The 23,017-nt window shown below is 43.2% G+C and overlaps 2 protein-coding genes across 3 annotated transcripts; one reads left to right on the forward strand and one right to left on the reverse strand.

The window, feature by feature from the left end:
- The first annotated feature begins 559 nt into the window (after positions 1–559).
- On the forward strand, positions 560–14,723 carry LOC109901685 (matrilin-2-like). The gene is made up of 12 exons (XM_031787027.1): positions 560–672; positions 2,112–2,299; positions 5,726–5,934; positions 8,641–9,004; positions 9,569–9,697; positions 10,592–10,714; positions 11,114–11,236; positions 11,398–11,520; positions 12,514–12,924; positions 13,066–13,218; positions 13,936–14,028; positions 14,273–14,723. Exons 2-12 carry the CDS (start codon positions 2,161–2,163, stop codon positions 14,326–14,328), a joined length of 1,923 nt encoding a protein of 640 aa, XP_031642887.1. The 5' UTR covers positions 560–672; positions 2,112–2,160; the 3' UTR covers positions 14,329–14,723.
- A 1,932-nt stretch (positions 14,724–16,655) lies between these two features.
- Positions 16,656–20,235, reverse strand: LOC109901871 (E3 ubiquitin-protein ligase rnf146). Of its 2 annotated transcripts, none has more exons than XM_020497865.2 (3): positions 20,123–20,235; positions 18,856–18,918; positions 16,656–18,687 (listed from the first exon to the last, which is right to left on the reverse strand). In XM_020497865.2, exon 3 carries the CDS (start codon positions 18,673–18,675, stop codon positions 17,617–17,619), a length of 1,059 nt encoding a protein of 352 aa, XP_020353454.1. In that variant the 5' UTR covers positions 18,676–18,687; positions 18,856–18,918; positions 20,123–20,235; the 3' UTR covers positions 16,656–17,616. The 2 variants fall into 2 exon arrangements, with proteins under 2 accessions (XP_020353454.1, XP_020353455.1); XM_020497866.2 differs by having other exon boundaries at positions 19,616–20,128.
- Positions 20,236–23,017: the final 2,782 nt, after the last annotated feature.

The following is a 23,017-nucleotide window of genomic DNA, read 5'->3' on the forward strand; positions in this document are numbered from 1 at the left end:
TTTCCTTCTGTTCAATGTGGAGAGTTCATCCAGATGTCTTCCAGGTACAGTAACCTCCTTACACTGTAGCTTGGACCACCATTGGACCAGGACAGTAGTTGGCAAAACCAAAAGGCTTGTAATTTACTTTGAAAAATGTACAGTACAGTTGAGTTGTAGACACACTTATCACCTTTTCACATTGCTGTTTGTCAGATGTAAGAACAATAGATGGGATATCTGTTTGATTATTGGTCACTATTTCTGATCAAAGAAGATCATGTGGTTACCAAAATGCTTGGTCGGCTCAGTTGATGTCTTGACTGTGATTCACAAACTGAAATTATAGTTTATCTGATAACCTACTGTATGAAAACATGAAGATTTGATCCATACAATTTTTTTATGTCTCCAAATAATGTCTCCAATAGGAGGCTTCCCTCCCCAGGTTAGAGCCAGACTGAGGTAAGGCAGCTAAGAGTAAATACAGAATCAGTCAGTCCCAGAGGAGAGGGGGCAAGTCTAATGCATAGAGAGAGCGAGAAAGCTAAAGAACATCTGCATATTCTCTGACTGACTGCACGACCACAAGTCACCAGCTTAACTCACTCGCCCGGGTGGATTTCTTTTTCCTGCTTTACTTATTTTTTACAACATTTAATTTAGATTTACTGACTTTATTTTGATATTAAGGTAAGGAGACTTTTGATATTTTGATGTTATTTTCAATAGTTAGTGTTGTCACACTGCAGCATGAAACCCCATGACAGATGTCGTGTTTAACACACACAATCTAAGCTCGAAGATGACCATTTAATTTTTTAATAGAAGTGAACATATAGTAAACATGATTCAGATTCCACATTAGATTGTGTTTGATTGAGATTCAACATAAGATGACAAGATACAATATGGCCATGACAAAATGTTTTTAAAAATACTGTAGTTTGTAATTATGTTTTTGTATATGGTCCATCTTCATTTTCAATTACAGACTGAATGAGTAATAGAAACAAATGTTGTATCCATCACTGGCATGTGCTGGCTCTGGTTTTCACTTGTTTTTCACTTACCTAATGTTTGTGCAGCTGTGGTAGTTGAACAGGATGTTCCATGAGTGTGTGACCCTGCTTGCTTCTGGTCACTGACAGTCATCATAAACATGGTACACCTGGTACACCTATGCAGCTCAAACCTGTGAACAGACTAAGGAACAACTCCGTGTAATCAGCTTGTCACTCGGGCTCACGAGTGGCACAGCGTTCTAAGGCACGGCATCTCAGGCCCTAAGGCATTGTGATTGGGAGTCCCATAGGGCGGTGCACAATTGTACCAGCGTCATCTGGGTTTGGCCAGGTGTAGCCCGTCATTGTAAATAAGAATTTGTTCCTAACTGACTTAGTTAAATGGAACAAAGGTATACGTGTTCTAGAATGGGCATGGCTATGTCTCTTAAAGCCATGGAACACAACTGCTGTATGTCTGTCAGAATGGCCCGTACAGCCAACAGCTGCCTGAGTGTTGTGTGTAGCAGGAGTATGAAGTGGTCTAAATGGGAGCAATAACAGATGGCTGACAAAGGAACAGTCTGCTGTGTATTATAGACCATTTTAAATCACTGCAAACCACCTGTAACATCTCAACTCAGAGTGGAGTTTTGTTCCATGTATTAATAACTCTATGGGAAGACACTCCGTTACATTTCAGTTCATAAACTGAAGGGAACTTGTGCATGTATTTATATTAGATTGTGGACCTCCCTCACTGGTAGCTTGGGTCTGGAATGTGTTGTATACATTGTAGCTCTAGGCTGCGTCTTAAATGGCATTGTTTTCCCTATAAAGTGCACTACTTTTGACCATTATAGACAATAGAGGGCCGTTTGGGACACCGCGCTAATCGTTCTGTACGGCTGTGACATGGCAACCATTCTGGGTTAATGAGGTGAAATCTGAAGCTGTGGTTTCAGGCAGGCAGGAGGTGAACGTGCTTCCTATTTATAATTCCTCTAGAGTCTGACTGACATCCCATCCCGTCTCCCTGTCAGTGACTGGCAGTGTTTGTGTTTGTTGATGTGCACTCATCCTAAGGACTGGAGGTTGAGTTGGTTGTCTCTGCAATTGTTTTACCAGCTGCTGTCTGTCTGTCCACCCATTTGTCCGTGGGTCCCCCTGGTCAAGGATGAGGGCTCTGGCCTTCGGGCTCTTTTGCCTGCTCTGCTGCGATGCAGTCCGAGTGGACCACAGAGACAGACGCCGTCCCAGACCATCTGTCCTGTCCAGAGGACGCAACGACTCGGCCGTCCAGTCCAACTCAGTGGGTAAGACCAGCAGAGACCAACTGGTACTAACTGGTACTAAAGGAAATGTGGTGCTGGCTAAAATGTGGTGCTGGCTAAATACTGTGGTTTGTGTCACAATCAACACTATCAACAAGGCAGGTCCTACAGGTTCTAGTTTTGTCACACCTGGACTACTGTTCAGTCGTGTGGCCAGGTGCCACAAAGAGGGACCTCAGAAAATTACAATTGTCTCAGAACAGGGCAGCACGGCTGGCCCTTAAATGTACACTGGGTGCTAACATTAACAATATGCATGTACATCTCTCATGGCTCAAAGTGGAGGAGAGATTGACTTCATCACTACTTGTTTTTGTAAGAAGTGTTGATAAGCTGAATGTACGAGCTGTCTGTTTAAACTACCAGCAAACAGCTCGGACACCCATGCATACCCCACAAGACATGCCACCAGAGGTCTCTTCACAATCCCCAAGTCCAGAACAGACTATTGGAGGCGCATAGTACTACATCGAGCCATGACTACATGGGAGTCTATCCACATCAAGTAACTGATTCAAGCTGTAGAATCCGATTTAAAAAACAGATAAAAATACACTGTGAACAGACACGCATAGACACACATACACATGATAAGACATGCACTCTACATACATGTACACATGGATGTTGTATTGTAAATATGTGATAGAGGAGTAGTGGCCTGAGGGAACGCACTAAATGTATTGGGTAAAGAGTTATGTAATGTCTTGTAATATTTTAAATTGTATATAACTGCCTTCATGTTGCTGGACCCGAGGAAGAGTATTAAATACAATTACAAATATAATGGAATATAGTGGAATGCATGGAATATAATGGAAAATACAGTACAATATAATGGGACATATATTGCAATATAATGGGACATACAGTACAATATAATGGGACATATAGCACAAAATAATGGGACATATAGCACAATATAATGGGACATACAGTACAATATAATGGGACATACAGTACAATATAATGGGACATATAGTACAATATAATGGAATGTACAGTACAATATAATGGGACATATAGCACAAAATAATGGGACATATAGTACAATATAATGGGACATGCAGTACAATATAATGGCACATATAGTAAAATATAATGGGAGATACAGTACAATATAATGGGACATATAGCACAATATAATGGGACATATAGTACAATATAATGGAATATACAGTACAATATAATGGGACATATAGTACAATATAATGGAATATACAGTAAAATATAATGGGACATATAGCAAAAAATAATGGGACATACAGCACAATTTAATGGAATATAGAGTACAATATAATGGAATATACAGTACAATATAATGGAATATACAGTACAATATAATGGAATATACAGTACAAGATAATGGAATATAGAGTACAATATAATGGAATATAGATTACAATATAATGGAATATACAGTACAATATAATGGGATATACAGTACAATATAATGGAACATACAGTACAATATGATAGAATATACAGACCATATGTGTGTGCACAAGTACAGTATGTATATTCATAATTTTGTCTGTCCGGTCCTCTGGCAGTCTCTATGGGGGTGCCACAGGGTTCAATTCTCGGGCCGACTCTTTTCTCTGTGTATATCAATGATGTTGCTCTTACTGCGGGCGATTCCCTGATCCACTTCTACGCAGACGACACCATTCTATATACTTTCGGCCCGTCTTTGGACACTGTGCTATCTAACCTCCAAACAAGCTTCAATGCCATACAACACTCCTTCCGTGGCCTCCAACTGCTCTTAAACGCTAGTAAAACCAAATGCATGCTTTTCAACCGGTCGCTGCCTGCACCGGCATGCCCGACTAGCATCACCACCCTGGATGGTTCCGACCTAGAATATGTGGACGTCTATAAGTACCTAGGTGTCTGGCTAGACTGCAAACTCTCCTTCCAGACTCATATCAAACATCTCCAATCGAAAATCAAATCAAGAGTCGGCTTTCTATTCCGCAACAAAGCCTCCTTCACTCACGCCGCCAAGCTTACCCTAGTAAAACTGACTATCCTACCGATCCTCGACTTCGGCGATGTCATCTACAAAATGGCTTCCAACACTCTACTCAGCAAACTGGATGCAGTCTATCACAGTGCCATCCGTTTTGTCACTAAAGCATCTTATACCACCCACCACTGCGACTTGTATGCTCTAGTCGGCTGGCCCTCGCTACATATTCGTCGCCAGACCCACTGGCTCCAGGTCATCTACAAGTCCATGCTAGGTAAAGTTCCGCCTTATCTCAGCTCACTGGTCACGATGGCAACACCCGTCCGTAGCACGCGCTCCAGCAGGTGTATCTCACTGATCATCCCTAAAGCCAACACCTCATTTGGCCGCCTTTCGTTCCAGTACTCTGCTGCCTGTGACTGGAACGAATTGCAAAAATCGCTGAAGTTGGAGACTTTTATCTCCCTCACCAACTTCAAACATCAGCTATCTGAGCAGCTAACCGATCGCTGCAGCTGTACATAGTCTATTGGTAAATAGCCCACCCTTTTCACCTACCTCATCCCCATACTGTTTTTATTTATTTACTTTTCTGCTCTTTTGCACACCAATATCTCTACCTGTACATGACCATCTGATCATTCATCACTCCAGTGTTAATCTGCAAAATTGTAATTATTTGCCTACCTCCTCATGCCTTTTGCACACATTGTATATAGACCCCCCCTTTGTTTTCTACTGTGTTATTGACTTGTTAATTGTTTACTCCATGTGTAACTCTTTGTTGTATGCTCACACTGCTATGCTTTATCTTGGCCAGGTCGCAGTTGCAAATGAGAACTTGTTCTCAACTAGCCTACCTGGTTAAATAAAGGTGAAATAAAAATAAAAATATTTCCCCTTACAGTAAAGATCAAGTAAAATCAATGTCTGACCAGGGGAACTGGTCCTCTCTAGAGGGATATATGGAGCATGTAGAAGTTTTTCTTCTTGTCTTTTCCCAGGCTTAGTTTAGTGTTGATTGATTTACAGATGATTACTGGAGACTAGAGAACTCAGAATCTTTCCCCTGCTCTCAGGCTGACTAACTGAGCACACAAAGTAATAATCACTGTTCAAACTAAAAAAGAAAGAATCAACCAGACAGTGTCAGAATTATGTACTACAGTACTTTAAGTAAGACCCAGTCTGTACCCAGAAACGTTTGGTTTCTTCATACAGAGAGCCCATGTAAATATCAGTTATATACTGTATAGTAAGCCTGTGTAATTATCACATATAGTATGCCTGGCCTACTGTACCTCCAGTAACGCCTGTGTAACTATCACATATAGTATGCCTGGCCTACTGTACCTCCAGTAATGCCTGTGTAATTATCACATATAGTATGCCTGGCCTACTGTACCTCCAGTAATGCCTGTATCTTTCCCCAGAGAGCCTGTGTAAAGGGAAGCCCCTGGATTTTGTGTTCATCATCGATAGCTCCCGCAGCGTGCGTCCCAGCGACTACGAGAAGGTCAAGATCTTCATCACCAACATCCTGGCCTTCCTGGACGTGGGGCCGGAAGCGACGCGCGTCGGGCTGCTGCAGTACGGCAGCGTGGTGCAGAACGAGTTCTCCCTCAACACCTACAGCAGCAAGGTACACTCATAGAAAACAAGGTGCTATCTGGAACCCAAAAGGGTTCTTCAGCTGTTCCCATAGAAGAAGCCTTTGAAGAACCCTTTCTCCACAAACTACACTCTTAGAAGAAAAGGGTTCCAAAAGGGTTCTACGGCTGTCCGTTTTTGGTTCCAGGTAAAACCCTTTTTGGCTCCAAGTAGAACCATTTTGGGTTCCATATAAAACCCTTTCCAAATCATATCAAATCAAATTTTATTTGTCACATACACATGGTTAGCTAATGGTTAGTTCATGCGAGTGTAGCGAAATGCTTGTGCTTCTAGTTCCGACAATGCAGTAATAACCAACAAGTAATCTAACTAACAATTCTAAAACTACTGTCTTATACACACAAGTGTAAGGGGATAAAGAATATGCACATAAAGATATATGAATGAGTGATGGTACAGAGCGGCATAGGCAAGATGCAGTAGATGGTATCGAGTACAGTATATACATATGAGATGAGTATGTAAACAAAGTGGCATAGTTAGTGGCTAGTGATACATGTATTACATAAAGATGCAGTAGATAATAAAGAGTACAGTATATACGTATACATATGAGATGAATAATGTAGGGTATGTAAACATTATATTAGGTAGCATTGTTTAAAGTGGCTAGTGATATATTTTACATCATTTCCCATCAATTCCCATTATTAAAGTGGCTGGAGTTCAGTCAGTGTGTTGGCAGCAGCCACTCAATGTTAGTGGGGGCTGTTTAACAGTCTGATGGCCTTGAGATAGAAGCTGTTTTTCAGTCTCTCGGTCCCAGCTTTGAGGCACCTGTACTGACCTCGCCTTCTGGATGATAGCGGGGTGAACAGGCAGTGGCTCGGGTGGTTGTTGTCCTTGATGATCTTTATGGCCTTCCTGTAACATCGGGTGGTGTAGGTGTCCTGGAGGGCAGGTAGTTTGCCCCCGGTGATGCGTTGTGCAGACCTCACTACCCTCTGGAGAGCCTTACGGTTGTGGGCGGAGCAGTTGCCGTACCAGGCGGTGATACAGCCCGCCAGGATGCTCTCGATTGTGCATCTGTAGAAGTTTGTGAGTGCTTTTGGTGACAAGCCGAATTTCTTCAGCCTCCTGAGGTTGAAGAGGCGCTGCTGCGCCTTCTTCACGATGCTGTCTGTGTGGGTGGACCAATTCAGTTTGTCTGTGATGTGTATGCCGAGGAACTTAAAACTTGCTACCCTCTCCACTACTGTTCCATCGATGTGGATAGGGGGGTGTTCCCTCGGCTGTTTCCTGAAGTCCACAATCATCTCCTTAGTTTTGTTGACATTGAGTGTGAGGTTATTTTCCTGACACCACACTCCGAGGGCCCTCACCTCCTCCCTGTAGGCCGTCTCATCGTTGTTGGTAATCAAGCCTACCACTGTTGTGTCGTCCGCAAACTTGATGATTGAGTTGGAGGCGTGCGTGGCCACGCAGTCGTGGGTGAACAGGGAGTACAGGAGAGGGCTCAGAACGCACCCTTGTGGGGCCCCAGTGTTGAGGATCAGCGGTGTGGAGATGTTGTTGCCTACCCTCACCACCTGGGGGCGGCCCGTCAGGAAGTCCAGTACCCAGTTGCACAGGGCGGGGTCGAGACCCAGGGTCTCGAGCTTGATGACGAGCTTGGAGGGTACTATGGTGTTAAATGCCGAGCTGTAGTCGATGAACAGCATTCTCACATAGGTATTCCTCTTGTCCAGATGGGTTAGGGCAGTGTGCAGTGTGGTTGAGATTGCATCGTCTGTGGACCTATTTGGGCGGTAAGCAAATTGGAGTGGGTCTAGGGTGTCAGGTAGGGTGGAGGTGATATGGTCCTTGACTAGTCTCTCAAAGCACTTCATGATGACGGAAGTGAGTGCTACGGGGCGATAGTCGTTTAGCTCAGTTACCTTAGCTTTCTTGGGAACAGGAACAATGGTGGCCCTCTTGAAGCATGTGGGAACAGCAGACTGGGATAGGGATTGATTGAATATGTCAGTAAACACACCAGCCAGCTGGTCTGCGCATGCTCTGAGGGCGCGGCTGGGGATGCCGTCTGGGCCTGCAGCCTTGCGAGGGTTAACACGTTTAAATGTTTTACTCACCTCGGCTGCAGTGAAGGAGAGGCCGCATGTTTTGGTTGCAGGCCGTGTCAGTGGCACTGTATTGTCCTCAAAGCGGGCAAAAAAAGTTATTTAGTCTGCCTGGGAGCAAGACATCCTGGTCCACAGAGGGTTCTACATGGAACCCAAAATGGTTCTACATTGAGACAAAAAATAGTTTTTTACTTGGAACCAAAAAGGGTTCTCCTATGGGGACAGCTGGAGAACCCTTCTGAAACCATTTCCCCCCCCCTAAGAATATAGTTTGGGTAACAAGTTCTGTCTCGACACCAACAGCAACAAGGTAGCCTAGAGAACAGGTTCTCTCTCTCGATGCACTTAGCTGAATAGCCGTTGTGCCCTTGAGCAAAGTACTTCTACCCACAGGGATGTTGCAATGTGGCTGAACTTCCTTCCTCCCAAATGTGTGCCGTGTGGTGAGACTGGGAGCAGAAGAAACAGATGGACTATTCAGTACTGTTCTATTCTTTTTACAATATGTTTATTTGGTTTTCCAAGTACAGTTGCTCAGAAACAGTCTGTAACAAGAATCCCCCAAAAACTAACCCACCCACATTAACAAACACAGAACTGTTGTATTCAAGGCAGATGTGGAGCGGGCGGTGAAGGCCATGGACCACCTGGCCACCGGCACCATGACCGGCCTGGCTATCCAGTACACCATGGAGACAGCCTTCACCGAGCCAGAGGGCGCCCGACCTGCCGACATGCACATCCCCCGCATCGCCATGATCATAACGGACGGGCGCCCCCAGGACACGGTGGAAGAGGTGGCGGCACAGGCCCGGCAGGCGGGCATCCAGATATTCGCCATCGGAGTGGGCAGGGTGGATATGAACACGCTGCGGGTCATCGGGAGTGAGCCCCACTCGGAGCATGTGTACCTGGTGGCCAACTTCAGCCAGATAGAGACCCTCACCTCCGTCTTCCAGTCCAATCTGTGTGGAGGTGTTTTCTCTCTGTTCATCTCTCAACACACTCATGTGCTTTATTCATTATATTGATGGAGATTCTAAGGATGTATTATTTGTGTGTGTGTGTGTGTGTGTGTGTGTGTGTGTGTGTGTGTGTGTGTGTGTGTGTGTGTGTGTGTGTGTGTGTGTGTGTGTGTGTGTGTGTGTGTGTGTGTGTGTGTGCCTCCTACATGTGCCGGTGTAGAAAGGGTTACACCCTTAACTATGATGGCAAGACCTGCCACGGTGAGTGAGCAACTTAGTCGACTGTGCTCAACTCTATTATAACAGGCTTGACCACATCATTTGACTAAGAACATGGAAAATATGTTGCTTTTGGACAGACAAATTCACTAGAGGGGAACAAGGAAAAAAGTCAGTGGTGTAAATTAGAATCAGTGGGGCCTAGCTGGCTGGGTTAGGGTTTGCCTGTGGGACGGTGCAGTGCTAGGGCTGGTGGGATAGCAGGAGCAGCAGCAGAGGCATAGGGTAAGGGTTAGCTACAGCAGTAGCATTAAATCCTGTCTTTGCCTATGTTGTGGTCCTCCTGGTTCTGTAGCGGAAGACCCGTGTGATGTGGTGGACCATGGCTGTGCCCACATCTGTGCCAAGGTGCCAGGGGTACTTGGCTACGAGTGTCGCTGCCGGCTTGGGTATGAACTCAACGAGGACGAGAGGACGTGCCGAAGTGAGATTCTTAGTTTTTCCTCTTTCATTCGTTCATTTATTATTTTTTTTATTTTTTTGTGGTTATGACTAGTTAGCATAGAAAAAACTATGAATTTATCTGCTGTTGAAGGTTAACCTGAATTCCACAGATTTCCATCTGTCCTTTCATTGCTCAAATCTGATGGTCTATTATACTGAACAATAAATAATTTGTTTTGGGTTACATTTCAGTCCATGGACTGGCTCAGTGATGCAACTATGCTTGACTATTGTAGTGTTCACAATCAGTTCTTTAAGCAGTTGAAGGGATGAATGTCCCAGATCAGTCCAACTCTAATACAGTATTTGGTCTATCTTGTTGCCAGACGGAGGTCCAAGTCCACCCACATTTGGACGTGCCCCTAGTTCTCTAGTGGAACTTCAGACTTCAGAGTAGCATAGGGGAGATCTCCAAGAGGAAGTGTGCTTTTTGAATCATCTCACTGGCTGCTGAAATATGGGGGAGTGTGTCCAGGGTGTTAGAATACAAAGAGATCATAACACAGCCAGGGTTCCATCTGGTTTGATCTGTGGAAAGGTTTCTACATGGAACCCAAAAGGGGTTCTTCAAAGGGTTCTCCTATGGGGACAGCCGAACAACCCTTTCTGGTTCTAGATAGCACCTTTTTTTCCAAGAGTGTATGTTCCGATGCAAATTTCACAATAAACATTTTAGTTAACTTCAGAAAGCACCCTGTGGGTTAATCAAAACGGTAAGTGCTTAAAAGAAATAGGCAGAAACAACTGGTGTTACAGGAAAAAAATACAATTCCAAATTACAGGCACCTATTCCCTCCTTTATCTCTTGTTAACATCCTGAGAATAATGTATGAATTCAAGCCAATCTATGTGTGTCTCTACCTTTCCCCCCCAGGAATAGATTACTGTGACCTGGGGAACCATGGCTGTCAGCATGACTGTGTCAGCTCTCCTGAGTCCTACGTCTGTAGATGCACGAGGGGCTATGTTCTCAACCGCGATGGCAAGACCTGCAGCAGTAAGTTCATCACTCCTCTGGTTGTATGAACTGTGTTACTGTGCTATTAACAACACTGGACTCAACCTCCCCCTCCTGAGATGGCAGTGCCAGTATACCTCTAAAAATGGTTTAAAATATATTACATCCAACAAATAAAGCAATCGTAAACTGTTCATTCAAAATATCAGTCCCTGGAGGACTCAGCAACAGAGTGCTGTGCTCACTGCGTGGGCAGTGTTGAGGAAAACATTTGTAATGTATTTATTTGTTGAATGTAGTGAATATGTGAGTCACTGTTATATTTCTATATAACAGTGTAGAAGTGTTACTTCCCTGAAAGAATATTAGCATGCGTTGTCCCTTTCTCTCTTCTGCCTTGTTTCTATCTCTGTACCCGATGTGACTAACACCTCTCAGAGATTGACCACTGTGCTCTTGGCGACCATGGGTGTGAACATGAGTGTGTGAACACTGAAGATGTATTTTTCTGTAAATGCAATGAAGGCTACATACTCAGACCTGATAATAAAGCCTGCAAAAGTAAGTCTCACCTGCTTCACACTAGAATAGTGTATGCTCTCAGTCTCACCTAATACACAGAAATATAACTTGTATTCAACTTTTTACTAAGATTTCAACATACTAGCAGGTCTTGCTTATTGACCTCAACAACTGGGTCTGATCACTTTTACTTACTGCAGAGCTGGATCCATGTTCCCTTGGTAACCATGGGTGTGAGCATGACTGTGTGAACACTGAAGATTCATTTGTGTGTAGATGTCGAGAAGTCTACAAACTCAGACCTGATAACAGAACCTGCCAGAGTAAGTCCATGGCCTGCTTCCATGTCTTCCTATCAGCTGTGTGGTAACAGATCTTTTGGACATTGCACAGTAATAAGAGGATTCTCTATGCATCATGCTGTTTTGGCCCAATGGATTCACATCCCTTTGAATTGATATGTTAGAATGAATGTTACGCATTAATGCTTATGTGACTGAGGGAAGTTGGACTGCCTTCAAATATACACCTAATTGCCTCTTTTGTAATGGGTCTGACTGTGACTGAGTGTTTTTCCATCCTGGTATTTATATGTTACATAATTTGGATGAGAGTGATTATGAGGTCATGGTTAATCCTGATGCTCCCTCTAGTCCAGGGTGTTATTTTCCTGGATTAAGAGGAATATTCCATACCGTTTGACAGTGACAGGCACATGTCGTGAAGGAAGAAAGAGTAGTTCTCGATAGGTAGATAGATGGATATTCGTGCACATTATTATCCAATGTTGCATTGAAATGACTGTTTTTGGAACCATGAAGCCTGGAGTAGAGAACACACATTTCCATTATTAATGAGAATTATCCTTATACTATTTCAATATGACCTGCACCAGGGGCGCAACTTTCACTGGGGAATGGGGGGACATGTCCCCCCCACATTCTGAAATTGCATTTTTGTCCCCACCCCCAGTTTTATCATTGGAATGTGATACAAAACGAGGCAACGGTGTGCTTTAGGACCATGCGGATGCCTCCGAGCGGTCGGGTAGGCTGTTGGGAGTGTTTATCTGAATGGATAAAAAAAATGTAAAAGAAAAATATGTCCCCGCCACTTCTAAAAACAAAGTTGTGCCCCTGATCGGCACACAGGTCTTCATAATGTTGGGCCATTATTGTAGAATGAGCCAGTTATTAGCCTATCAGCGAACTCATTTAAGTAATGTAGGCTAGTACTTTCTGCTGCTGTCTTGCCATGGTATAGTTTATTTGGGGAGTCGTGACTTGACTCAACACTATTTGTCTCTACTATGGCAGAGGCAGTGTGTGGAGATGGAGTGATGGATCTGGTATTTGTAATTGACGGCTCTAAGAGCCTGGGACCGGCCAACTTTGAGCTGGTCAAGCAGTTTGTGAACGGCATCGTGGACTCTCTGGACGTGTCCGGCACGGGCACCCACGTGGGGCTGCTGCAGTACTCCAGTAAGGTCCGCACAGAGTTCATCCTGGGTCAGTATACCTCAGGCCTGGACATCAACAGGGCCGTATTGCGGATGCAGTACATGGGCAGAGGATCCATGACAGGTGCTGCCCTGCGTCACATGTTTGAGTACAGCTTCTCTGCCAAGGAGGGGGCCAGGCCCGACATACCACGGGTCAGCATCGTGTTCACCGATGGACGATCCCAGGATGATGTGTCGAAATGGGCCACTAAGGCAAAGGATGCTGGTATGGTTTCTTTACGTTGTGTTTGCTTAACTTGATCTGATTGCAGAGCCATTTAAAGAGCCTTTAATAGAGTGCCATCTTCTCTTAAAGGAGTCATTCATCCACTTCCTTCTGACCTTTGACCTGCTTCCCCGCCCCCAGGTATCACGATATATGCACTTGGTGTTGGTAAAGCCATCGAAGAGGAGCTCAGGGAAATTGCTTCTGAGCCAGATGATAAGCATTTGTACTATGCTGAAGATTTTAGCAACATGGGAGAAATTACAGACAAATTGAAGTCACGGATATGTAAAGGTACCCAATAAATAAAACACACTCTAAAATAACTTTCTTATTAAAGATCCATCACAGCTACACATTATTCATTATTTCTCACACTTTTGTGCACAGTGCACAAATCCTCTCATCTTGAATAAATTTTGAATTCTATAAATACAAATACTGAATCAAAAATGACCCAAAACCCATCTAAAGTTTTAAAACGAATCAGATTGTTTATGAAGGTGGTGCTTAGACTTCCATATCATGATTTATACTTAAGCAATACGGTCTGGGGGGGTGTGGTACATGGCTAATATACCACGGCTAAGGGCTGTTCTTATGCACGGCGCAACGCAGAGTGCCTGTGTACAGCCCTAGGCCGTGGTATATTGGCAAAAAAACATAAACCCCCGAGGTGCCTTATTGCTATTATCACACGGCTGTCAGCCAATCAGTATTCAGGGCTCGTACCACCCAGTTTATAATGTGTGTTAGATCGATTTTCTCTCATGCACTGCATTTCAGGAAATATTTATTGAGGAGCGGGTAAGGACTTTATGTTCAGGGGGAAAATGCTGTACATCTCTGCCACCTGCAGGTGTTTTTATGAAGTACAACAGAAACCGTACCATTGGAGGCCTATCATTGTACAGTATATTGTGAGGCTCTGGGAATGAATAATTGTATTGCACTTGATCTGTGTCAGTCTGTTCCTAAAAGACAATACATACTGTGTCTGTCTGTGAACAGAGAAACCCTCCCCTCAAGATATGTGTAAGTGTGAGAACGTGATGCTCTTCCAGAGGCAGGTCAACGAACAGCTTAGGAGACTGACCCAGAATAATATCCTTTACAGCCCTGTTGTGGTGTACATACTTTAGATAAGATCTTTAATATTGCCATGACATTGAATGCTTTCCAAATGGTACCCTTTTACCTGTATAGTGTGCTACTTTTGACTAGAGGCCTATCAGCCCTGGTCAAACGTAGTTCACTATAAAGGAAATAGGCTGCCATTTAGGATGCACAGAGTATCTTTAAAAATGTGTTTAGTTTAAAATCAATAACTTCCTTAATGTGTAAATACTTGAGGTTGTGTCAGAAAGGATGGAGACCCTTGAGAATCAGCTTGAACCCAAATGAAGGATAAAGACATTGTTTTCATCTGTTCGTCCTCAACTGGCCTGCGGTGCAAGAGCATTACTAAACTTCAAGGGATAACTTTAAGCTATTTCAACAAGCTACACTGAAATATTTTCTACAGTAACTGCTATTTATATTCTGAACAAAACTATGCATTTATGCATGTGGCTGTGGACTGGAGTAAGTGAAGCCAAAAATACTGTATATCTTTGCTACATGCAGGTATGTTTATTTTTAAAAGTAAAATGTTATTTGGCAGATAACTGCAATTTATAGATACAAATATAACTCGTATAAGATACAGTACATTTTATAATGACAAATCAAAGTAAAATGACTTGTATTTCAAGCTAAATACTTTATTGCTGTTGTGAATAAAATCCCTGTTGATCTTGCTTGTATTGTACTTTGTGGAACACACAAATGTGTCACAACGTTTTCAAAGATCGGAAGATCAAATCATCTGTTAGATTAGGATTGAACCCAACAAGGTTTTTGTATAAAACATTAGAAACAAACAGTGGTCTTAATGCTGCAATTTTCAACAGCACCCCCAAGACTGAGCCAAACAATAGCACACACACAGAGATAGTGAGAAGAGGATTCTCTATCCAGCCCACTACAGTTGGGAGTTCTCTTTCTCCAGTTAATAGACTAGGTCATACAGACCTATCTATAAATTCATCAAGGGACCTCAATACCACACAACTCTCTACCAACTACAGTAGATGCCCCACTACTTTATCCGTCTCTGATAACTATTTGCAGGCCAGAGGAAGAATTCTCCATCTGTCCTGCTGTTCCAATAAATGTACAATGCCGATGGTGTGTTCTTTTTCAACCAGGGTAGGAGATTCATGTGAATTCTGAATAATCTAACAATGAAACGTTCTGTGTTTTTCCTGCTGCATAGATCTAGGCTAGAGTCAGTCGCTCCTTTTCCCCTCCCTGATAGATCAAGCTTCACTATGGTGTGAACCTGAGTGGCAGGTCTCTGGTCCCTGGATAACACACCACCAGGGGTACGTCCCAAATGGCACCCTATTCCCTACATAGTGGGCCCTGGTCAAAGGTAGTGCACTAAATAGGGAGCCATTTTGGATGCAGCCCGCCAGGCCTTTTGTCTTCCTCTCCCGTCCCTTTACAACCGTCATGTGTTTCCTGGACAAACACCAGGCTTTGGTGTTGCTTACAGATACACTGTGATCAGAATATCAAACCAGGGTGTGAGATGAATTCAGAGAGGGTTGGAACCTGTCTGTTGAAGTAGGTAGGCTACACTGCACCAAGTGGACCTGTGCAGGGCAGGAGCAGCGGGTGCATGGTATTAGCAAGTGGTGAGGTACACTACATGACAAAGTATGTGGACACCTGCTCATCAAAAATCATGGACATTAATATGGAGTTGGTCCCCCCTTTGCTGCTATAACAGCCTCCACTCTTCTGGGAAGGGTTTCACTAGATGTTGGAACATTGCTGCGGGACTTGCTTCCATTCAGCCACAAGAGCATTAGTGAGGTTGGGCGAATAGCCCTGGCAGCATTCCAATTCCTCCCAAAGGTGTTTGATGGAGTTGAGGTCAGGGCTCTGTGCAGGCCAGTCAAGTTATTCCACACTGATCGACAAACCATTTCTGTATGGACTTCGCCTTGTACACGGGGGCATTGTCATGCTGAAACAGGAAATGGTCTTCCCCAAACTGATCGAAGGCTTGTGTGCCGCTGCTCAGCCAGGGAAACCCATTTAATGAAGCTCCCAACTAACAGTTATTGCGCTGACATTGCTTCCAGAGGCAGTTTGGAACTCAGTAGTGTTGCAACCTAGGACAGAGGATTTTTACACACTTCAGTGGTCCCGTTCCGTGAGCTTGTGTGGCCTACGACTTCGTGGCTGAGTCGCTGTTGCTCCTATACGTTTCCACTTCACAATAACAGCATTTATAGTTGACCTGGGAAGCTCTAGCAGGGTAGACATTTGATCAACTGACTTGTTGGAAAGGTGGCATCCTATGACGGTGCCACGTTAAGTCACTGAGCTGTTCAGTAAGGCGATTCTACTGACAATGTTTGTCTATGGAGAACGCATGGCTGTGTGCCCGATTTTATACACCTGTCAGCAACTGTTATGTCCGAAATCCACAAATTAAGGGGTGTCCACATAGTTGTTTATATAGTGTAGTCACATGAGAACTAGCAGGGTAAAAAAAAATACATTGACCAGATTTGATACAAGACAGCTTATTTCTTGCATGACGTCGCTAGTTGTGTTGGCATGTGATCAGCTCACCTTTTGCTTTCATCAAACAAAAACAATACTTCCAATCAACATTTTGGGTTGATGAATACACACATTTTATTTAAAATCACATACCATGTAAAAGATTACAAACCAAAAATCGTTACAGAAAGTAAAGGTTATTATAATGATAGTAAAATTGAGCTCAACAGATGACAATGACAGTCAGCTGGTAAGAAATATAAAAACAATAACATTTAAAACTTCAAATGTTTTGCAGGAGACAGCCAGCAAACCACCTAGCAACCATGGCTCTTCTCTTACTGTCTTAGTAATCACACAATAGAATTTACAACCATAGGAAAACAAAGAAAAAAACAGTTAAACTAAAATCAAAAACATCAGTCCTCTTCACCAGTAGTGTTTAAGAATCCAACCCCTCTCTTAAAACACATGCACATATTATGAAACAGACTAGCATTTCAGATGAATAATCAGCAACTGAACACTATGAACATTGCTTCGCTTTTGAAACACAAATGAAAATGTTGTCTACTAACCTTTTTGATCAGAGGCCATGGAGCATGGTGTTAATCACTTTGGAGGAGCCTAGAACTCAACACACAAAGCTGCTGCAGAGAGAGGAAAACAACCACTGATCTGATCAAAACAACTGTTGATTAGCTGATAAGAGGCTGCTACCTGATTCAGTTAAATGCATGTCTCTGAAAATAATAAGTCTCCATCTTTCAACACGGCTGCATCACATACTGTCTGCAGGCATGAGGACGTTCAAACATCCCAACAATTCACACAAAACAACAATTCAAAGCTCAACTAACAAGTTGTATGGGGAAAGACTGCTCCTAAGGCCCACCAGTAAATTTTGACTAACTAATTTTCAGGGGGTAATTTATCTTTAAAAGTCTAATATAATGAGAGTGTCTCCTTGCCTTGAGACAGTTGTTTGCAGGGGTTGGTTTTAATCTGTTTCAGAGTCCTATGTTAGCTGAGAATGTTAGCTACAGTGCAGAGGTTCATGATTAGTTGAGCTCACACTTCAGTACACTGGCCGTCAGGCCTTCGCGACCTCACACTGCTGCTGGAGGCCTCAGCCCCAGGGGGGGACCTGTCCTCTGGGCTCTCCCCCAAATGCAGTCTCTGCTCCCGGGGCTCCACTGCCTCCCCATCCCCCTCATCCTCATCGCTCCAGTCCCCAGACCCATCCACAGAGGTGTTAGGACCAGATGACATGGAGGGTGTGGCAGTGGCCTCCTCTTCCCCCTCCTCTCCCTCCCCAACTTCAGCCCTCTCCGGCGCATCTGTGGGGCTGATGTGGAGCAGGGCCAGGGTGTCTTCCAGGGAGGGGCTGGTGGGGCTGCCAGGCTGGCCCCCCAGAGAGGTGGGAGGCCTGGCAGGAGCAGACAGGACTGTGGAGGTAGCTGGAGCTGCTGCAGCCTGCTGCACTGAGGCTGCTGAAGTATCAGCCCCGTCTGCAGAGTTCCCTCTCCCTGCCGCAGCGGACCCCTGCGTGCCACCCTCGGTGTCCAGGCGGAGGCCCGCCACCCCTTTCTTGGGGATGTCCACAATGTCCCGTTTTATCTTGCGGCGGCGGCCGTGCTCATTGCGCCGGTACTGCACCATGTTCTCCAGGTCGGCCACGTACAGGAACCCGGCTATCAGCATCTCAGCTGTCTTCTTGCCCTTGGAGAAAGCGTCCTCCAGCTCACGGCTGGTCCTCTCGTCATACTGCCACCAGCCATTTCTCCCCTCATAGTACCAGGCGTTGTCCCCTGCGGCGGCCCGCCCTCCGGTCTTAAGCTCTTCGGGGGACAGCAGAGTGGGGTGCTCCAGGAAGTCCTCGGGAACCTCCTGTCTACAGAGAGCACAGCGCTTGCTCTGCCAGGACGCCCCTTTCACACACAGGAAGCAGAAGACATGGCGGCAGGGTAGCTGGACAGGGTGGACACAGCTCTGCAGGCAGATGGCACACTCTGGGACAGGCAGGGCAGGTGATGAGCCACTGGAACCAGAGCAGGCAGAGTCACCACTCCCCTTCTTACTGGATGGGAGCGAGCTCACAGAGTGGTCAACCTCACCACAGCTAGCCATCCTTAGGAAGTACTTTGGGGAGGGGGGGGGGGGGGGGAGACCGTTATTGACACAAAAGGATGTTAATGTGAGCTACTAGCATCACAGTTGTCAAATTAAATCAACCAATACACTGAACAAGTTAAAGCAGTTTATTTAGATACACACAGGACAGGCAGAGATTCTGTAGTAGCTACTTACTGTAATATCTGCTAATGTTGCCGCTGTAGCATTAGGCTTATTGGTGGTTCTTCAAATGTCTCACTGCCAAAAGGAAACAAAGGTTATAGCACAGATTTATGTTTTTTTTTGAGACGAACTTCCGATTCCGGGAAACACAGTAAACAATACGGGAATGATGATATCAATAGTCAATTATCCAAAAACAATTGAAACACTATTTTCAACTAAACCATGAAAAGAAGACTGGAACAGGGTCCCGATACCCTAGCTAGTTAACAATGACAGGGGGCAAGTTTAGCTAGGTAAAATGAAAAATGTGGGTATATGCTCCTAAAAACCAATGAGGAGATGGGAGAGGCAGGACTTGAGCTTCATAAATAGAACCAATTATTATATTTTAGCACCTGTCCACGCAGACCTGCGCGAGCAGTGTGGATGAAATGATTTAATAACATGTCTACATTTATTTTACAACACGAGCAGTGTGGTCAGTATGTGAGCTAGCGACCTGACAATACCTGTATCGCGATACTCGTTAGAATCGTGGCAAGGAAACAAAACGAAGGAACTTTCACTTATTTTGGAAAACAGCCCTAATGTTGAAAACAAAACATTATGTTGTCATCTAGTGACACATTTATTTATTATCCAGTGTAATATTTATTTTCTAAGCTACAGTTAACCCAATTTATATACAGCTTGTTAGTAAAGGACCAAAAAGTTGAGTTTACTTCATGTTCATTTTTCACATAGAAAAAATATCGTGATATAGTCCTACCAAAAACGAAGATAGCTAGCGAACAGTAGGTGTTTTGTTCTTCGAGGGTAAGCAATCGTCAGCAAGGTAGCTAGCTAACGTTGGCTAATCTCCGAGCTCGACAGCATTCTCCTTTTACATAACATTAACGTAGCTAGCTACGGCCATTATATTTTGATATATTCGGTGTTGTTATTCGCATTGAAACGGCGACAAACTGACGTTAACTAGACTGCTAACTTTGATTTGAACTAACGTTACCCACCCCCAGGGGGAATCAAAACAATGAGACCTGTTGTATCCAAGTTTCTAGGATTGACAACATAGCTAGCTAACGTTAGCCTGCCGTCTCAGTCGAGAAAGAAAGACAGCGCTAGTCACTTCTCTCTCTTAGCCGATACTGTCATTTCGCATGTTAGATTTATCGGTCATTGTGTGCCTCTTGTATGGTTAAATATTACATTGATTATAAATCATACACATGTAACTAAATTAGCTGCATGGCGAGAAATGTTATGTTAAACTCACCCGTCTGATTTCCTCCACAAAAAGCAACGTAGTAAGTTTAGCCTGTTAACGTATGACGACTACGTTTATTGAACGTAATCACGCACAGCACACGCACATTACAATTTTCTCGAATCAGCGGAGAAGTGCAAAATGAAGAAATTGCAGACCGCAATTCGGGGCGTTTCTTAATGTGGGCTTTCCTTGATATTAGAAAACGCCCATTGGTGTAAAACATTGGTCAGTCCACATATTTAAAAAAAAAACTTTATTTAACTAGGCAAGTCAGTTAAGAACAAATTCTTATATATAATGACAGCCTACCCCAGCCAAAATGGTGGTCACACCAGATGCTGGCTGGTTTTCTGATCCACCCCCCCCCCCCCCCAAAAAAGGTACCTGTGAACAACAGATGTAGATCTGTATTTCCAGTCATGTGAAATCAATAGATTAGGGCCTAATTAATTTATTTCAATTGATTGATTTCCTTATATGAACTGTAAAGAATCTTTGAAATTGGTGCATTTATATTTTTGTTCAGTGTAGTTACACACACAGCACTTTTACCATACAATGTTTTCAACTTGCATTATTGATACACGTTGACTTATATGATCAGACTGTGCATGTTAATTTATGTATACCTTATGATCCAACATGTCCTCACCTGGGAATTGAACTCACAACTTCTTGGTTCATAATATTCAGATTTTCCGGCTATGCGACCATGTCTGTGTCAATTATCATCAATTAATCTGATTGATTTGATTTACTTATTTAAGCAATTTTAGATTTTTCTGTGTCTAATGTTGGTGGTGCTTATGGCTCCCGAGTGGCGCAGCAAAATAAAACACAGAGCAACACACCAAGAAGTATTTTTAGCGGCAAGAAGCCATTGGTTCATTGTCTTCTTTAGCTCCATGAATGCGAGAAGTTGAATGCTCCATATAAATTACATTCAAAAAAGTGAGGATCGATTGACGGATAGAGAGTGTGGAGGCTTCCATCGTGCTGCAATCATTTTTTTTGCAGGCGTTAGGCCAGCGAGAAGAATGCACTTCTGACATAGAGATAAATGAAAAACAGATACATTCTTTCAAGTAAAACAAAAGGAGATGCAGGAATATTTTCTGACAACAGTGGCCAAATTCAAAGCTATTTAATCCAAGAATATAGATAACAGACGGCAATCCCAAACTATGTGTATAAAGGCACCAGGTTCATTAAGATGGCACAATGTACAGGAAGCATCATTAAAATGTTTTATATGATAGAGTTTACGAGGAGTTTGATAAATGCTGTGTACAAAAGTATAATGGATCCGTTGGTGATCAGGATACCGAGACGATTGTTGAATATTAGACTACACCGGGTCCCAAATAAAACATTGATCCAAACCCGGAAGGTCTCTATTCCACTGAGTATAGAGAGGAAGAGGTTTATAAGAAGTTGACAGTAAATAAATTATACATTTTGGCAACCCTTTGTTTCGATCTTAAACAAAAAAAAAATGGCATAGGATGTAGCGTCAAAGCTGACTGCCAAGGAACACCATGAGCCCTAACGGCAGACCTACATTGTAGATAAAATAAAAATGATGACCCAGATAGATTAAAACTATCTTTAGGATCTTGGCATGAACAAAGGCAGTCATCCCATAAAATACTGTCGAATCCATTAACGACACAGACATGGTGTCGTGGCAGGAAGTTTGGAATGCTATGAACCAAGAGGTTGTGAGTTCAAATCCCAGGTGAATACTAATTACTGTAGAAATTAACATGCACAATGCAATCATCTATGTCAAATATGTTATTGACACAGACGTGGTGGCATAGCAGGAAAATTGGTATGCTGTGAATCAAGAGGTTGTGAGTTTGAATACCAATTACTGTTTAAATGAACATGCACAATGTAATCAGCTGTCAGATATATACATTAAAAACACTGTGCCTGTAGTTATTTCCACAGCCTCTTTCTGTTGGTAAAATAATATTTTTCTAGTTCACACATATGAGACAAAATTGAGGAAACACATTATAAGTTGACTGAATTTTTGCCTAAGTTTTCTCATGTTGGAAAATGATAAATGAAAAGTTGAGTAAACCAACAAACAAAAAAAGGCTGTGGAACCAGTTACTTAACAATATTTAGTTACAGTGTACCCAGCCCTTGAGTTCTCAATTGAATGTATGGACAACAGCTGGATAAATGACTACAATCCCAACACTCTGTTTTAATGTTTAGAAACGTTATTAATCCTTCTAGCAATACGGTTTTATAAACCTTTGGTAACTTAATTTTCATGTAAGCGAGAAAGATTCTTTCAATTGTATTATTATTACATACAAAAGATACACTTACTGTGAGCAGTTTTGCAAAGTTGCAACTGGCTGTTTTCACACCACCTCCGTTACCACACATCCTCTCACCTCGCGCTCTCATTTCCATTGGTCCATTCCATTCCACATTTCCGAATGGATCGCATGTATTTCTCAAAATACAACTGGGTGCAACTGTCCTAAACTGAGTACAGTAAGTGTATCTTTTGGATATAATAAAATATTTCTCTATTTATATGAAAATTAAATTCCAAATGTTTCCGAAACGGTATTTGCGTTTAGACAGAGCATTTGTCCAGGGTCGGAGCGTCGGGCCATTCCCCACACAAGGCTAAACGGGACACACTAATGGCTCAGTGTAATGTAATGGAATTGTAGTGATGAATAAGGGTAAGTAAGGTTGTGGTGGGTTTGATTCAGCATGTCACTGACAGTTCTTTGACTGTCTATGACCATCTATTTAATGCAATTTATGTGAAGGCCTATATAAACTTACAAACAACTGTGTTGAGGATGGATATATTTTCAAAAGACTTGCAAAAACTAAGCAACAGTGAATCTGAAATGAGAAAGG

The sequence above is a fragment of the Oncorhynchus kisutch genome, linkage group LG13 (assembly GCF_002021735.2).
Source record: "Oncorhynchus kisutch isolate 150728-3 linkage group LG13, Okis_V2, whole genome shotgun sequence".
Taxonomy (NCBI): Eukaryota; Metazoa; Chordata; class Actinopteri; order Salmoniformes; family Salmonidae; genus Oncorhynchus; species Oncorhynchus kisutch.

Coding starts and splice junctions, on each gene's coding strand:
- LOC109901685 (XM_031787027.1), top strand. CDS start 2,161: ATGAGGGCTCTGGCCTTCGGGCTCTTTTGCCTGCTCTGCTGCGATGCA. Junction 11,237..11,397: donor TGATAATAAAGCCTGCAAAA/GTAAGTCTCACC, acceptor TACTTACTGCAG/AGCTGGATCCATGTTCCCTT. Junction 12,925..13,065: donor CACTAAGGCAAAGGATGCTG/GTATGGTTTCTT, acceptor CCCCGCCCCCAG/GTATCACGATATATGCACTT.
- LOC109901871 (XM_020497865.2), bottom strand. CDS start 18,675: ATGGCTAGCTGTGGTGAGGTTGACCACTCTGTGAGCTCGCTCCCATCC.